General features: G+C 58.3%; 1 protein-coding gene across 1 annotated transcript in view; it reads left to right on the top strand.

The window, feature by feature from the left end:
- Positions 1–858: 858 nt before the first annotated feature.
- Positions 859–16,865, top strand: part of EVPL (envoplakin) — a 21,847-nt gene continuing 5,840 nt past the window's right edge. The window contains exons 1-18 of the mRNA XM_017535809.2: positions 859–1,204; positions 4,149–4,248; positions 4,612–4,766; positions 4,848–4,974; positions 5,700–5,825; positions 6,010–6,048; positions 6,208–6,369; positions 6,455–6,562; positions 6,667–6,762; positions 9,628–9,753; positions 10,218–10,364; positions 10,685–10,839; positions 11,034–11,131; positions 11,359–11,531; positions 14,021–14,199; positions 14,284–14,422; positions 14,548–14,741; positions 15,078–15,228. Of these exons, the coding sequence (XP_017391298.1) occupies positions 1,107–1,204; positions 4,149–4,248; positions 4,612–4,766; positions 4,848–4,974; positions 5,700–5,825; positions 6,010–6,048; positions 6,208–6,369; positions 6,455–6,562; positions 6,667–6,762; positions 9,628–9,753; positions 10,218–10,364; positions 10,685–10,839; positions 11,034–11,131; positions 11,359–11,531; positions 14,021–14,199; positions 14,284–14,422; positions 14,548–14,741; positions 15,078–15,228 (2,373 nt within the window). The 5' untranslated portion in view covers positions 859–1,106. The remainder of the gene's footprint in view (positions 1,205–4,148; positions 4,249–4,611; positions 4,767–4,847; positions 4,975–5,699; positions 5,826–6,009; positions 6,049–6,207; positions 6,370–6,454; positions 6,563–6,666; positions 6,763–9,627; positions 9,754–10,217; positions 10,365–10,684; positions 10,840–11,033; positions 11,132–11,358; positions 11,532–14,020; positions 14,200–14,283; positions 14,423–14,547; positions 14,742–15,077; positions 15,229–16,865) is intronic.

The raw sequence follows: 16,865 nt of genomic DNA, 5'->3' as shown, positions 1-16,865 counted from the left end.
AAAAAAAAAAAAAAAAAAAGTCACCAGGGGCCATTCCTGGTGAGGGAAGGGGCAGGTGGGAAAGCCAAGTGCAGTGGGTGCCTGGCCCTCAGCCAGAGCCTAGGCTTAGTGACACTGAAGCCAGCCCTGGTAGCGCCTGGGGAGGGTGTGCAGCCGGCGCCCTCACCTCTCTGAAGCTGGCCTGAGGATCCCAGGATCGGATCCCAGTGATGCTCGTCCCACTGCATCGGGCTCCGAGCCCCACACAGATGGCGCACAGAGCCCTGCACAGAGCCAGCCAGGAAGGTGGGACGGGGAGGTGCTGCCCTGTGCAGGCTTTGTAAAGTGGGCCCTGGAATCGCAGCTGCTAGGGAGGCTGAGGCAAAATAATAGCTTGAACCTGGGAGGTGGAGGCTGCAGTGAGCCGAGATCGAGATCGTGACATCGGACTGCAGCCTGGGTGACAGAGCGAGACTTTGTCTCAAAAAAAAAGGACCTCGTGCCAGTTGTCTGGAGTGAATGTCCCCTGGCTGCCCCCTCATGTCGGTGGAGAACAGAGAGCCAGGCCCTGGGCTGGCAGGACAGCCCCTCCTCTCCTGGGGGATGGAGAGCTGGGGGTGGGGAACTGCCCGGCCGCGGGGCCTCTGAGCTGCCTGGCGGTGCCGATTCACCCTGCGCTCCGCGGCTGGGGCCTCGCGGCTGAGCTCGCGCCTGCATGCGCGCGTCTGTCTCCAGCCTCATCTGTCCTGGCGCAGCTCCTTCCCCATCTGGGTGTGACCGCCGCTGCGCTCCCCGGGGCATGTGGGTGTAACAAGTCCAAACCTTCTGCGGGAGTCAGGCAGGCTCGGCCCCGCCCTCCAGGCTGTGCCCTTTCCTCCCAGACTGGTTGTGCAGGAGCGGGTGAGTGCGGCCGCTGTGGGTGCATGCGCGGCAGGCCTGGGGCCCGGCCACCCGCTGCCTCACCTGCAGGGAGGGGCCTCCCAGAAACTCCCTTCCCGGGTGCCCAGCCGCCCCACCTTGCCAGACTTAGCTGACCAGCCAGCAAGGACGCCCGCTGCCTCCCACCTGCCCTCCTGCCCGCCTTCGCCAGCCGAGCCCAGCCTTCGCCAGCACCTGCCTTTACGACCATGTTCAAGGGGCTGGGCAAAGGCTCCCAGGGGAAGGGGTCCCCCAAGGGATCCCCAGCCAAGGGGTCCCCTAAAGGCTCCCCCAGCAAGCACAGCCGGTGAGCGGGGCTGGGGGATGGGGAACCAGGGAGCTGGGGTGGGGGTGGTGCCAGACCCAGGTCCTTGAGACACCTGGAGGCGGCAGCCCAGAGGCCAGGACCAGCCCCATGCTGGCATTTGGTGTCCTGAGGCCAAAGGGCCCAGGAGTGAACTCTCTCCCTCCTTGCCTTGGGAGCCACAGGCCCAGGCCGAACTCCAGCCCTGTCAGGAGGTGGGGGATGGCCTGGGGCTTCCCACATTCTCTAGGGGGACCTGTGGGCCACAGATTGAGGCTGCTGAGCAGGAGAAGCGCTGGACAGGAGCCTGCACAGATGCCCTCCTCTGCCAGAGGCTGGGAGACGGGAGAGCCCAGCTGCCTTACTGTAGCTGTGCCCCAAGGCTCTACTTGGCTGGGATGACCCCTGGGGCCCAGGTGCAGGACATGAGGACTGGGGGTGGGTGGGGCCCTGGGGTAGGGACACAGAGGCTGTGCTGCCTTCTGCCTAAGCCGAAGCTTTCCCCAGAGTTCTTGTTGTGTTGAAGAGTTGGGGGTTCATGGCCGGTCACCATGGCTCACGCCTAGAATCCCTGAACTTCGGGAGGCCAATTCAGGAGGATTCCTTGAGCCCAGGAATTTGAGACCAGCCGGGGCAAAATAGGGAGATTTTGTTTCTACAAAAAAAAAAAAAAAAAAAATTGAAATTAAAAATAGCCAGGCATGGTGGCACATGCCTATTGCTTGAGCCCAGGAGTTTGAGGCTGCAGTGAGCCATGATCACACCACTGCACTCCCGCCTGGGTGCTGGGTGACGGAGTGAGACTCTGTCTTTAAAAAACAAAAAATAGCCGGGTGCCGTGGCTCATGTCTGTAATCCTGCCACTTTAAGAGGCCAAGGTGGGTGGATCACTTGAGCCCAGGAGTTAGAGACCAGCCTGGGCAACATGACGAACCCCCATCTCTATGACATACAAAAATTATCTGGATGTGGTGGTGCATGCCTGTAGTGCCAGCTACTTGGGAGGCTGAGGTGAAAGATCACTTGAGCCGGGAAGTCGAAGCTGCAGGGAGCCGTGATCACTCCACTGCACTCTAGCCTGGGTGACAGAGCAAGACCCTGTCTGGTTAAAACAAACAAAACAAAGCAAAATAGAGCTGGGGTTTCCTTTCTCTGCGGGTGTGGGGCAGGGGCACTGGGCCTCCCTGGGAGCCCCCAGCTCTCTGGGGCCCAGCCCTGGCTCTCTGAGGATTGGGCGGTGTTCTCCCCACTCACTGGCTTCAGCTGGTCTGCAGAGGTGGTGGCAGCCCGCCTGGGTCCAGGGTGTCGAGATAAGGACAGGGATGAAAGGCCGGTGCGGGAGTGGGGGCGCCCATTACCCCGATAGGGATCAGGGCACCAGCAGACACCGAGGCTGGGTGTCTGGGCGGACGGGAAAGACAGTGTTAAGATAAGACTCTCGGCTAACACTCTCGCTGAGTGACCTGTCCTCCCTGGGGCGCCTGAGCCCCACCCAGGGTGGAGTGTGCAGTTCCCAGCGGGAACAGCCATCCCAGGAGGCGGGACCTAAACACCAGCGCCCAGGGCCCAGCGCCTGCAGCTCCCACTGTCGGGGCAGGCTCCCGGGCAGTGCGTTCCTGGCCTGGGGCAGCTTGGTCCTCAGGGCCTGCTGGCTCTGGTTGCTGCCCCCTCACCTCAGGTGCGATCCACTCATTTGACATGAACTTATTGAACACTGACTACAGGCCAGGACTGTTCTAGGCACTGGAGATGTCGCCAGAGACAGAACCAACAGGCCCCTGCCTTCAAGGTGCCAGCCCTCTAGCGGAATAAAAACTAACACGTACTGGGTGCCTACCCTGCACCAGGCCTGCACTGGATGTTTCAGATGGATAAATATAATTAATGCTCACAATAGCCTTAAAGGATAGAGATTATTATTATCAAAATCCTGCTTTACAAGTCAGGCATCTCAGGCACAGAGAGGTTGAGTAACTTGCCCAAGATCACACAGCATTAACTATGGAGAAAAATGAAACCAGGCTGTCTTGACCACAGAGTTCTTCCAGACTGCTGTGCCTTCACCAGCACTGCCCCTTTGCCTGGGGGGCCCATCCTTTGACCCAGCTCAGTGAAGGCTTCCCCCGCGTCAGGGTGATGATCCCCATAAGGCACTGTGCTCTTGAGGCTTGGACCGCTCTGCCCTCTTTTAGGTCAGCTTGACCCCATGACCTCCGCAGAGTGAGTGCAAGCACACAGCTGGCGCTCTGTGGAGGCTGCAGGGCGAGTGCACAGAGAGAGCTCTGGGGTGGACGCCAGGCTTCCCTGACCCTGTGACCCAGAGCAAGTCAGGGCCCAATCTGGGCTTTGAACCCTCAACTCTGGAGAATGTTAGGGTGCCCAGCAGTCTCTCGTGCCTGCCCCATCCCCACTCCGACAGTGAAGGGCTCCTCTGGACCACTGCTGAGGCCTGCACTCTGGCAAAGCCCCCGGGGGGAGGAGGCGTGGGAGGACACAGGGCTGGAGTGGGCGGTGGTGGGGGTGGGGGCCTTGCTGCTGCTCCCCTGCCCCAGCCAGCCCAACTGCCCGTCCCCAGGGCCCAGCCAGGCTGGCTGAGGCGGTGATTCACTGGGTCAGGGAGGGAGGCGGCAGGCGGCTGGGTAGGGTTGGGAACTCACTGCCAGCACAGCTGGCTGAGGCTGGGACACCGCGGCCACCTGCTCCCCAGCGCCACACACACCTGGGACCCTCACCTTTTGAACGTTTATTTGGGGGGGCAGTGCTAATACCCCCAACCCCAGAACTAGCTCACAGAGCCTCCTGCAGAGAGAGAGAGAGACCCCAGAGTCCGGACAGTAAGCTGGGCTGTGGGGCAGGATGGGGTCAAGGGAGGGCAGCAGACACTACCTAGGTGGGGCACAGAGGGGCCTCTTCCACCCAGCTGCCCGCTCTCCCCTCCCCCAACCAGGGCTGCCACCCAGGAGCTGGCCCTGCTCATCTCCCGCATGCAAGCTAACGCCGACCAGGTGGAGCGGGACATCCTGGAGACACAGAAGAGGCTGCAGCAGGTGAGGCCAGGTGGCAGGTGGCAGGCTGTGGGCAGGCTGGGTGGCATGGGAGGCCCATCATCAAGCCTGGCACTCCCTGAGTGGCCCCTGGTGATGGTGAAGATGGGACAGGCAACCCTGGTCTGCACCACCCATCCCCTAACACACGGTGGAGAGAGGGCTCAGCTTCCTTCTTTGCTGGGCTCCCTTGTGTCCTTGTCACCTGCTCCATGGATGCCCTGGGTCTGACCCTGTGGCTGGCATGGGCCTCGAGGTTGGCCAGCGTAGCTGGGGTCCCAAAGGAGGGGCTCAGGCCCACAGTGAGGGGCAGCAGGGGTGTGGGGGCACGGGGCCCTGGCGAGTCTGCCCATCCCCTGCCCACAGGACCGGCTGAACAGCGAGCAGAGCCAAGCCCTGCAGCACCAGCAAGAGACGGGCCGCAGCCTGAAGGAGGCCGAGGTGCTGCTCAAGGACCTCTTCCTGGATGTGGACAAGGCCCGGCGGCTCAAGCACCCGCAGGCCGAGGAGATCGAGAAGGAGTGAGTGGGGCTGCGGCAGGGCTGGGGGTCCCCGGGGAAGACCCAGGCCCAGTGCTGACCTGCCGGCCACCTTCTTGACAGCATCAAGCAGCTGCACGAGCGGGTGACCCAAGAGTGTGCAGAGTACCGAGCCCTGTATGAGAAGATGGTGCTGCCCCCCAGTGTGGGACCCAGGGTCGACTGGGCACGGGTGCTGGAGCAGAAACAGGTCAGGAGCTCAAAGTCACACCCCTGTGTGACAAGAAGGCGATCCAGAACTGCATTTAATCCAGGACTTGAACCTGGTTGGCTCAGGGGTCCGGGCAGGGAGACAGCAGAGCAGACAGTGCAGTCAGGGAAGACGTCCTGCAGGAGGAGGCACATGAAGAGACCTCAGAGCCGGGAAACAGCTCGGGTGGGTCAGGGTGAAGTAGTGAGGAGAGGACATTCCAGAAAGAAGGATCAAAGGCTCCTGACGGGAGGAAGCCTGGGGTTCGATGGGAAGTGGGGATTTCTGGGCAGGTAGGCAGAGCCAGGTCATGGGGCATTCTCATCCCTGGGTGAGGAGTTGTGCTTTGGTGCCACACAGAAGGAGTGTCATGATGACAACACAGGGGCAGTGGGGAAGGGCCTGGGTGGAGCAGGGCGTGCTGAGGGCCCCAGAGCTTGGCTGGAGGTGTCCAGGCAGGAAGCACTGAGGCTGGGTCACAGACAAGGAAGGATGGAGCTGGGAGACTTCTCAGAGCCTGAGCCCAGCGTCTGGGAACCAGTGGGATTCAGAGGCCACTCCCGAATGGCATTGCCCCTGGATGAGCAGGGCATGCACCCGGGCTGCTCCCAGGCTCGTCCACCCTCTGCCCAAATGACCAAGTCCACTTCTGCACGTGGGAGGCATGTGCGGTTCTGGCTCCCCACCTGGGTCCTGTGGGGACTGAGCCGCAGTCTCTCCTGCAGAAGCAGGTCTTTGCAGGCCAGTACGGGCCAGGGATCGCAGAGCTGGAGCAGCAGATTGCAGAGCACAACATCCTGCAGAAGGAGATCGAGGCCTACGGGCAGCAGCTGCGGAGCCTCATCGGGCCGGTGGGTGAGCCCACCCGGATGTCACATCCCAGCCCAGCCCCAGCCCGTTTCCCCAGTCAGAGCCAGAGCTAGATTGGCTGGGCCCTGGGCATAGGGGTGGGTAGGTATGGCTGGCCCAGATCGTAGGTGCTGTCTCCTTGCACCCCGCCTCTCACGGGCCTGTTTCTCCCCTTGGTCGAGGCAGGATGCAGCCACCGTCCGGAGCCAATACCGAGACCTACTGGTGAGCAGGAGGGAGGGTTGTGCCGGGTGGCTGCGGGTGGGCGCCGGTGGCCTGTGGGACCCTGCACATGGGGCCAGTGTTCCTGAGCTCGGCCCGATGGCGCCTTTTGCCCCCTCCCTTTCTCCCCACCCTGCGGCTGGCACCGGGTCCTGAGCACAGAAGGCGGCGTCGTGGCGCGGGCAGAGCCTGGGCAGCCTGTACACGCACCTGCAGCGCTGCACGCGGCAGCTGAGCGCCCTGGGGGAGCAGCAGCGCCGCATCCTGCAGCAGGACTGGAGCGACCTCATGGCCGACCCCGCGGGCGTGCGGCGGGAGTATGAGGTCGGCGGGGAGAGGTTGGGGCCGGGTGGGGGTGGCCATGGCCATCCTGGTCCTCACCGCCGCTCGCCACCGGACTCGCCCCCAGCACTTTAAGCAGTATGAGCTGCTGAGCCAGGAGCAGAGCGTGAACCAGCTGGAGGACGACGGCGAGCGCATGGTGGAGCTGCGGCACCCGGCAGTGGGGCCCATCCAGGTGCGCTGAGCGCAGGGCGAAGTGAGAAGGGACGTGTGAAGGAGGGAAGGTGGGATGGAGCGGGGGAGGAGCGTGGTCCGAGGGCTCCGTGCTGCGGTCCCCAGGCCCACCAGGAGGCCCTGAAGATGGAGTGGCAGAACTTCCTGAACCTGTGCATCTGCCAGGAGGCCCAGCTGCAGCACGTGGAGGACTACCGCCGGGTAAGCCCTCGGGCAGGCGGCAGGGGGGCAGGGGCGGGCACCAGGGGCAGGAGGTCCCACAGCACACCTGCCACAGGAGAGGCACCGCACCTCCAAACTAGACAGAGCTGGCAGGGCACAGTGGCTCACGCCTGTAATCCCAGCACTTCGGGAGGCCGAGGGTGGCGGATCACTTGAGGTCAGGAGTTCGAGATCAGCCTGGCCAACATGGTGAAACCCCGCCTCTACTAAAAATACAGAAATTACCCAGACTTGGTGGCGCGTGCCTGTAGACCCAGCTACTCAGGAGGCTGAGGCAGGAGAATCGCTTGAACCCAGAAGGTGGAGGTTGCAGTGAGCTGAGATTGGGCCACTGCACTCCAGCCTGGGCGACAGAGAGAGACTCCGTCTCAAAAATGAAATAAAATAGAGCTGTGTGGTTGCCACTGGGTCCCAGAGGGAAAGTGAAGGCATGGGTACATTCTCAATAGGGTGGAGCCATCCCCAGGGGGGTGAAAATTGGTTCTTAAGGGCAGAAAAATATCTTAACTCTTTTTATGCGTGAAGTAAAGAGTCACGTACAGTACCTAAGCTGTATATAGCATATCTGTGGTATTAAATGTCATGGGGGCCAGGTGTGGTGGCTCCTACCTGTAATCCCAGCACTTTGGGAGGCGGGAGCCAGGAGAATTGCTTGAGCCCAGTAGTTCCAGACCAGCATGGGCAACATAGCAAGACCCTGTCTCTATACAAATAAATACATCTCTATAAAAATAAATAAATAAAAACTTACAGAGATGGGGTGGGGAAAATTAAGAAAAGATATCTTAAAAGGCTCTTTAGGAAAACTGTAATGAAAAAAGGGGTTGAGAAACCCCGATATAATATGCAACTGGGATTTGGGGGCAGGTGATGTTTCATACCTTTTCCTATAGAACAAGTTGTGATCACACGCATTGATGATAATTCTGTAAAAGCACCTGGGATGTTTCTCTAGAGCACATTCCCAGCTTCTTCTCCAGGGCTGGGGCAAGTGCTGCCCCCATCCTCTCCGTCCCAGCAAGAAAGACTTCAGGTGCTGGAGGGAGGCAAGTGGGGGTGCCCTTCATTTGCGCAGGAGGGACAAAGGTCAAGTGTTCCTGGGTAGGAAAAAAAGACCGACCAGAATAGGGGAAAGTGATGCCTCAGGTTTATCTGGTTTAGCTTTATCTGGTTTAGGTCTCGCTTGTTTAGGTTTAGCTGGTTTAGCTTTATCTGGTTTAGGTTTCGCTGGTTTAGATTTAGCTGGTCTGGCTTTATCTGGTTTAGGTCTCGCTGGTTTAGGTTTAGCTGGTTTGGCTTTATCTGGTTTAGGTTTAGCTGGTTTAGCTTTATCTGGTTTAGGTTTCGCTGGTTTAGATTTAGCTGGTCTGGCTTTATCTGGTTTAGGTTTAGTTGGTTTATGTTTATGTGGTGTTTAGCTGGTTTGTGTTTAGCTGCTTTAGTTTTAGCTGGTTTAGGTTTAGCTGGTTTAGCTTTATCTGATTTAGGTTTAGTTGGTTTACATTCATGTGGTGTTTAGCTGGTTTGTGTTTAGCTGGTTTAGGTTTAGCTGGCTTAGGTTCAGCTGATTTAGGTTTAGCTGGCTTAGGGTGAACTGGTTTAGTTTTGCTGGTTTTGTTTATCTGGTTTGTGTTTAGCTGGTTTGTATTTAGCTGGGTTAGGTTTAGTTTAGGTTTAGCTGGTTTATGTTTAGCTGGTTTGTGTTTAGCTGGTTTAGGTTTAGCTGATTTGTATTTAGCTGGTTTAGGTTTAGCTAGTTTAGGTTTAGCTGGTTTTTGTTTAGCTGGTTTAGATTTAGCTGGTTTAAGTTTAGCTGGTTTTGTTTAGCTGGTTTAGGTTCAGCTGGTTTAGATTTAGCTGGCTTAGGGTGAGTGAGCTGGTTTAGTTTAGCTGGTTTATGTTTATCTGGTTTGTGTTTAGCTGGTTTGTACTTAGCTGGTTTAGGTTTAGCTTTGTGTTTAGCTGGTTTAGGTTTAACTGGTTTGTGTTTTGCTGGTTTAGGTTTAGCTAATTTAGGTTTAGATAGTTTAGGTTTAGCTGGTTTAGGTTTAGCTGGTTTAGGGTTAGCTGGTTTAGGGTTAGCTGGTTTGTGTTTAGCTAGTTTAGGCTTAACTGGTTTGTGTTTAGCTGGTTTAGGTTTAGATAGTTTAGGATTAGCTGGTTTAGGGTTAGCTGGTTTAGGTTTAGCTGGTTTATGCTTAACTGGTTTGTGTTTAGCTGGTTTAGGTTTAACTGGTTTAGGTTTAGTTTAGGTTTAGCTGGCTTAGGGTTAGCTGGTTTAGGGTTATCTGGTTTAGGTTTAGCTGGTTTGTGTTTAGCTAGTTTAGGCTTAACTGGTTTGTGTTTAGCTGGTTTAAGTTTAGCTGGTTTAGGTTTAGATAGTTTGGCTCGTTTAGGGTTATCTGGTTTAGGTTTAGCTGGTTTGTGTTTAGCTGGTTTAGGCTTAACTGGTTTGTGTTTAGCTGGTTTAGGTTTAGCTGGTTTAGGGTTAGCTGGTTTAGGTTTAGCTGGTTTGTGTTTAGCTGGTTTAGGCTTAACTAGTTTGTGTTTAGCTGGTTTAGGTTTAACCGGTTTAGGTTTAGATAGTTTAGGTTTAGCTGGTTTAGGGTTAGCTGGTTTGTGTTTAGCTGATTTAGGTTTAGCTGGTTTAGGTTTAGCTGTTTTTGGGTTAGCTGGTTGAGGGTTAGCTGGTTTGTGTTTAGCTGGTTTAGGGTTAGCTGGTTTAGTGTTAGCTGGTTTGTGTTTAGCTGGTTTAGGTTTAGCTGACTTAGGTTCAGCTGGTTTGTGAGGTCAGTGGGCAGCATGTTGCCCCAGGATCTGCCCTTGACCACCCAGCAACCTCAGTTCCAGGAAGAGGCCGACTCAGTCAGCCAGACCCTGGCGAAGCTCAACTCCAACTTGGATGCCAAGTACAGCCCTGCACCTGGGGGCCCCCCTAGCACCCCATCAGAGCTACTGCGACAGCTGGAGGTGAGACAACCCTGCCAGGCCATGTGCACCCCACTTCTGGGAATTGGGTCTGTCCATCTTTCTGAGCCTCACCCCATCTGCCTCAGTACCTAGTCCTGTCCCAAGCCCTGGCCTGGGCGCTCGTTGGGGGTCTGCCCTAGCAGAAGGCTGGCCAGGTACCAGCAAGCCCCTCCCATCTCTGGACATCAGTTTCCTCATTTGTAGCAGGACAAGGGCAGCCTGGGAGAGCTCCGAGGCCCCTCTAGCCTCTGCTCGAAGGCCTGGGTGGTGCTGTGCTGTCCCACTCCCTGCAACCAGCAGATCCCAGGATTCCAGGCCCCCAGAGAGGAGTTCCTTTTACTTTGCTGACTTAGAGATCCCTGCCTTCATGAAGGCCAGCCCCTGGTCCTTTTGAAGGACGGGTATGGGGCGGCCAGCCTCCAATGCAGCCTGGCCTGAGTCCCCACTGCCTGGGCTCCCGGCAGGTAGAGGAGAAACAGCTGGCTGTCACTGAGAGGGCCACTGAAGACCTGCAGCGGCAAAGCCAGGAGGTGGCCCCTCTGCCACAGCGAAGACACCCACCCCAGCAGCCCCTGCGCGTGGACAGCATCTGTGACTGGGACTCAGGAGAAGTGTGAACTCTCCCACCCCACCCCTGCCACCATCCAGCCCCACCCAGCCCAGCCCCTCCCCTGGCCAGTCCCATCCTTGTTCAGCCCCAGCCGCCTCCTGCGCCTGCCTCGGCCCTGCTCCTTCCCTTGACCCAGACCCTCCCTCTCCAAATCTTGTCCTGCCTCTTCCCCACCCCAGCACCTCCTGCCCCTACTCCTGTCCCTATTCAGCTGCTGTCCCACCTGTCTCTGTCCCCAATCCCTACTCTGCCCTGGCCTTGGCCCCCTCTCCAGCCCCTGCCCCTGAGCCTGAAGGAACTGCTCCCCATCTGTGCCCCCAGGTGCAGCTTCTGCGGGGTGAGCGGTGTAAGCTGATGGACAACACTGACCCGCACACCTGGGTCGTGCAGGGCCCTGGTGGGGAGACCAAGCGTGCCCCTGCTGCCTGCCTCTGCATCCCAGCACCGGACCCTGAAGCCGTGGCCAGGGCCTCCCGGTAGGTCTGCCTAGGGATAGAAACTCAGGGACAGGCTGTGGGCAGACCAGGCCTGCCCTGTGCTATCCAAGGCCATGGCCCGGCAAGCAGACCCCTGCTCAAGGGCCAGCCTTCACTGGAGCTGTGTCTACTGGTGGTGGGGAGGGAGAGAGGCAGAGTGGGGACGTCCTTCTCCAATCTCCTCCTCGTTCTAGGCTGGCCTCAGAGCTGCAGGCCGTGAAGCAGAAATTGGCCACCGTCCAGAGCCACCTGAAGGCCAGTGCTGCGGAGTCTGTTCGGCCCACCCAACAGGGTATCCAGGGCACCTGGGGAGGGGTGGCTGTGGGGCTGGAGGGAGTCTGTGATAGGCAGGGGGTAGCCTTGAGTTAGGGACCACCACTCTGGGGATTTCCTCTCTGGGGTGGCCCTGCCCATTACCTCCACCTACCCCCACAGGACCCTCTGTGGGCACCTGGTGGGGGCACCCATCTGGCAGTCAGGAGATAGGCCCTGGGCCCTCACCAGCACCTCTGTCCCTAGCTCCATCTGGCTCGGCCCCAGCCAACCCACAGGCCCAGAAGCTTCTGACACAGATGACCCGGCTGGATGGGGACCTGGGGCAGATAGAGAGGCAGGTGCTGGCCTGGGCACGGGCCCCGCTGAGCCACACCACACCCCTGGAGGACCTGGAGGGCCGCATCCACAGCCACGAGGTGGGTGAGCGGCGGGCAAGGGCAGCTGGGATGAGACGCGCCCGGTCCCTGGTGCTCTCACTTGAGGGAGGTGAGGCAAGTGCAGGAGCAGCTGGTTTAGGTTTAGTGGTTTATATTCAGCTGGTTTAGGTTTAGTGGTTTATATTCAGCTGGTTTCGGTTTAGTGGTTTGTATTTAGCTGGTTGAGGTTTAGGTGGGACAGAGGTACAGAAGGGCATGGACGGACCCGGGCTCAGACAAGCTAGTTCCCTTCCTGGCTCCTCCACTGACCAACTCTGTGACCTTGGACTACAGAACCTCTCTGGGCCTCAGTTTCCTCATCCCTGAAGCAGACGTAATAATGCCCAGCTCACCCGATCATTCAGGAAGGTTCCAGTAGGGCCCAATGTCAATACCCCCAGGAGGCGTTCTGGCGAAGCTCCTGAAATAGCAAGGGAGCCTGGAGAATCTTAGGAAGAGATGTCCCCTGGCTGCAAGGGGGGCCCCTCCTGGGGAGGTGGTGGCGTTGTGTAAACGCCTTACCCAAAACCTGCAAGTTCTCTGCCAGGTGGACGCAGTGCCAAAAATGAAAACTGCCTTTCCCACATCGGGCCGCAGTCTGGGTTATCTTTCCAAACCAGTTTCTTTTTCTTTCTTGAGATAGTCTCTCTCCATCAGCCAGGCTGGAGTGCAGGGGTACAATCTCAGCTCACTGCAACCTCCGCCTCCCAGGTTCAAGTGATTCTCCTGCCTCTCACGAGTTGCTGGGATTACAGGCGCCCGCCACCACGCCCAGCTAATTTTTTGTATTTTTAGTAGAAACAGGATTTCACCATGTTGGCCAGGCTGGTCTGGAACTCCTGACCTCAAGTGATCCACCCACCTCAGCCTCCCAAAGTGCTGGGATTATAGGCGTGAGCCACCGTGCCCGGCCTGTTTTTTTTTTTTTCTGAGATGAGGTCTCACTCTGTCACCCAGGCTGGAGGGCAATGGTGCACAGCAGTGTGATGTCAGCTCACTGCAACCTCTACCTCCCAGCCTTGAGTGGTCCTCCCACCTCAGCCTCCCGAGTAGGTGGGACCACAGGAGGGACACATGGAGCCCAGCTAATTGTTTTGGTAGAGATGGGGTTTTGCCACGTTGCCCAGGTTGGTCTTGAACTCCTGAGCTCGAGCGATCCTCCCGCCTCAGCCTCCCAAAGTGCTAGGATTATAGGCATGAGCCACTGCACCTGGCCCTATTATTTCGAGATGGGGTCTTGCTCTGTTGCCCAGGCTGGAGGGCAGTGGCACGATCAAGGCTCACGGCAGCCTCAACCTCCTGGTCTCAAACAATTCCCCTCTCCCATCTTCCCAAGAAGCTGGGTTCTTAGGTTTTGAAGTCACAGCATCTGCCACGTCAGTGTGGTGGGGTCCAGCCGAAGGCCAGTTAGACTGGGTGGTGGGCGGCGCCTGGTGCAGAGTTGACACTGCCCAGTGATGGATAGAGCAGAAGCGTGAATGGCTAATGACAGAATGAGGGCAGCGGTCCCCAGTAGGCAGACCCAGGGCTTTGGCTGGAGCGACAGGGCCAGGGGACCTGAAGGTCTTGTGGTCAGGACAGTGACATGAAGATGACTGTACGTAACTGTGCCTGGTGCTCTCCACTGAGCTCGGGACACAGGCTCTGTGTCATCCTAGCAATCATTTTTTTTTTTTTTTTGAGATGGAGTCTTGTCCTGTCACCCAGACTGGAGTGCAATGGCGTGCACTCTGCCTCTCAGGTTTAAACTATTCTCTTGACTCAGCTTCCCAAGTATCTGGGATTACAGGAACCCGCCACCATGCCCAACTAATTTTTGAATTTTTAGTAAAGACAGGGTTTCACCATGTTGGCCAGGCTGGTCTCGAACTCCTGACCTCCTGATCACTCACCTCAGCCTCCCAAAGTGCTGGGATTACAGATGTGAGCCACTGCACCTGGCCAATCATTCTTTTACATTTATTTATTCTTTTGAGATGGCGTCTTGCTCTTGTTGCCAGGCTGGAGTGCAGTGGCATGATCTCAGCTTGCTGCAACCCCCACCTTCTGGGGTTCAAGCAATTCTCCTGCCTCAGCCTCCTGAGTAGCTGAGATTATAGGTGCACGCCACTGTGGCCGGCTAATTTTTGTATTTTCAGTGGAAACAGGGTCTTGCCATGTTGGCCAGACTGGTCTCAAACTCCTGACCTCAAGCAATCCACTTGCCTCGGCCTCCCAAAGTGCTGGGATTACAGGTGTGAGCCATTGTGCCCAGCCCCACCTATCAATCATTCCGTAGATGAGGAGACTGAGGGTCAGAGAGGCTGATCTGCCCTAGGTCATCCACAAAGGTACAAGCGGGGCCGGGACTGAACGCAGTTCTCTGGACTGAGCCCAAGTATGTACCCACCACACTCTGTGGCCTCCGTGGGCACAGAGTTAGGGTATCCTGGTAGAGGAGCTGGGCGGAACCCATCTACCCAGAGATCCTTGACCCTGCCAATCTCCAGGGCATAGCCCAGCGCCTGCAGAGCCTGGGAGCGGAGAAGGAGACAGCCCAGAAGGAGTGCGAGGCATTTCTGTCCACACGGCCCGTGGGTCCCGCTGCCCTGCAGCTGCCTGTGGCTCTCAACAGCGTGAAGAACAGGTTCAGTGACGTGCAGGTTCTGTGCAGCCTCTACGGGGAGAAGTGAGTGCTCTGGGGACAGGGCAGCCGGGCAGGGCAGCAGCGTGTGGCTCGGGGAGTGTCTGAGCCTTGCCTCCTGTGCGGCAGAGCCAAGGCCGCCCTGGGTCTGGAGCGGCAGATCCGGGATGCAGACAGGGTCATCCAAGGCCTCGAGGCCACCCTGGTGCAGGAGGCCCCCATCCCTGCTGAACCAGGGGCGCTGCAGGAGAGGGTCAGTGAGCTGCAGGTAAGGGGCTGGCCGGGGCCTCTGGTGGGAGGGGGCACAGCTGATCCAGCATTTGGGAGCAGGTGGGGTGGACATGGCGCCTCCCCAACCACGAGGGTGCACGGTTGCATCCGCTCCTCCCGCAGCGCCAGCGGAGGGAGCTGCTGGATCAGCAGGCCTGTGTGCTGGGGCTGCACCGTGTGCTGAAGGCCACCGAGCACGCGTGCGCCGCACTGCAGAACAACTTCCAGGAGTTCTGCCAAGACCTGCCTCGCCAGCAGCGCCAGGTGCGAGCCCTTACCGACCGCTACCACGCCGCAGGTGACCAGCTGGACCTTCGGTGAGTGCCTGGGTGCTCGGGGCACAGGGTGTGGGCTGGTGCACAGCCAGGCACTGCTGCCTACAAGCTGTGTGATCCTAGGCTGGTGCCTTCACGTCTCTGAAGCTGCTTCCTCGGCTCTAAAATGGAATAACAGCACTTGCCTCCCAGGGTGGTGCCTGGCAGAGACTGGCCCATCTCTGAATCCCCAGCTCAGGGTCAGGGAGTGGGGATCTGCAGAGCAGGCTGCTCAGCCACCTGCCCTGCCCTGGGAGGCTCCCACCTGCCTCCCTGTGCACCCGCCCCTGTCCCTAGAGGGCAGGTCTCACCTCTGTTCTGGGCCTTGTCCTCCTGCAGGGAAAAGATGGTGCAGGATGCCGCCCTCACCTACCAGCAGTTCAAGAACTGCAAGGATAACCTGAGCTCCTGGCTGGAGCACCTGCCCCACGGCCAGGCACGGCCCAGCGACGGCCCCAGCCAGATAGCCTACAAGCTGCAGGCGCAGAAGGTGAGGCGGGGCCGGGACAGCTGCATGTGCCCATGTTGCCCCCTAGTGGCCAAAGCTCAGAAGAGCTCTAAGGGTCTTCGAAGCCCAGGCCACGAGGCCTTGGGCCCCTTCCCTGGCCTCCAGCTGAAATGCTCCACTTTGCCCACTGACAGGGCCAGCCCATTGCTGCATGGCCCAACTGGGGCAGTTGGATTTACAAGCTCAGGCCACAGAGCCCTAAGGGTTCTGGCCACTACTGCATCTTGCTCATACTCATCAAGCCCCTGCTATGTACCAGGCCATGGGTTCACTAGGGCACAACCCTGTGCCCAGGCAGCTCCCAGCCTGGTGGGGGAGGTGTATGATGTGGATAAGCGTTGGTGAGAGAAGCCAGCGTGCTGGGGTACCCCCAGGCTGGACACCCATGTGGGTCAGGGCCGGTCGTGTGGGAGGAAGCCAGGGTAGCCGGGGCAGGGATGAAGTGTCCCACAGAGAGGACATGGCAGTCAGGGGAAAGGACAGGGACTCGGGTGAGGGTGACCAGATGGGCAGACCACACAGGCCCTTCTGGCACAGGACCCAGGCTGCATGCTCTCCTGCAGCCCCTGGGAGCTGCTGGGGAGGGGGTGCTTCCAGACTGGTGTTTAGAAGCTGGCTCTGGCTGCCGAGTAGAGGACGGCTAACAGGGTGGGAGCGAGGACACTGAGGCCTGTGCCGATCCAGGGTGGAAATCCAGGTGAGAGAGGGTGGGGGCCTGGGCGGGGAAGGGACCATGGCACAGGGCAAGGTGGGCAGGTCTGAGACAGAGACCGAAGAATTAGGTGGACTTGGTGACAGCATGAAGGGGACATTGAGTGGGACACAAGGGTGTCCAGGGTGCTATTGGGGACAAGTGGGAAGAGGGGGTGCCCCCACCTGAGGCAGGAACTCAGGGAGCAGAGCATATTTGGGGAGATGAATGGGACCAGCTGGGTCTTGCTGAAATGGGGTGGCCAGGACAGCCAGCGCAGCCAGGGAGGTGGAGGGAGCTGGGGCTGGGGGCTCCCCTAGAAGCTTGTGGAAGCAAAGATGGGTCTGGGACTGCCGGAAAATGAGAATATCTGGGGAGACAGTAGGGAGTTGACATTGGGAAGGAGGCCTGGGACAGATTCTCAGCCCTGGCTGCAAACTAGAATCTCCCAGGGAGCTTTCAAAACATTCTCAGGCCAGGACCCCTCCCAGACCGAATACGTTGGATTATTGTGGTCAGAACATCAGTATATTCAGTTCCCAGGTGAATAAAAGTGGGCATCCTGGGTTAAGAACTTTCAAGTTGGAGCCGTGATTCTCAAAGGGTGGCCCCTGGAGGAGCTGTAGCAGCATCGCCTAGGGACTTGTCAGAAATGTGAACTATTGGCGGGGCGCAGTGGCTCACACCTGTAATCCCAGCACTTAGGGAGGCTGAAGTGGGTGGATCACCTGAGATCAGGAGTTTGAGACCAACCTGGCCAACATGGTGAAACCCCATGTCTACTAAAATTAGCCTGGCATGGTGATGGGCACCCGTAATCCCAGCTACTCGGGAGGCTGAGGCGTGAGAACCGCTTGAACCTGGGAAGCTGCAGTGAGCTGAGTCACACACTCTAACCTGGGCAACAGAGTGAGATTCAGTCTCAAAA

Source organism: Cebus imitator, unplaced genomic scaffold (genome assembly GCF_001604975.1).
Source record: "Cebus imitator isolate Cc_AM_T3 unplaced genomic scaffold, Cebus_imitator-1.0 Scaffold93, whole genome shotgun sequence".
Taxonomy (NCBI): domain Eukaryota; kingdom Metazoa; phylum Chordata; class Mammalia; order Primates; family Cebidae; genus Cebus; species Cebus imitator.
This window is presented reverse-complemented; position numbering and strand designations above follow the sequence as displayed.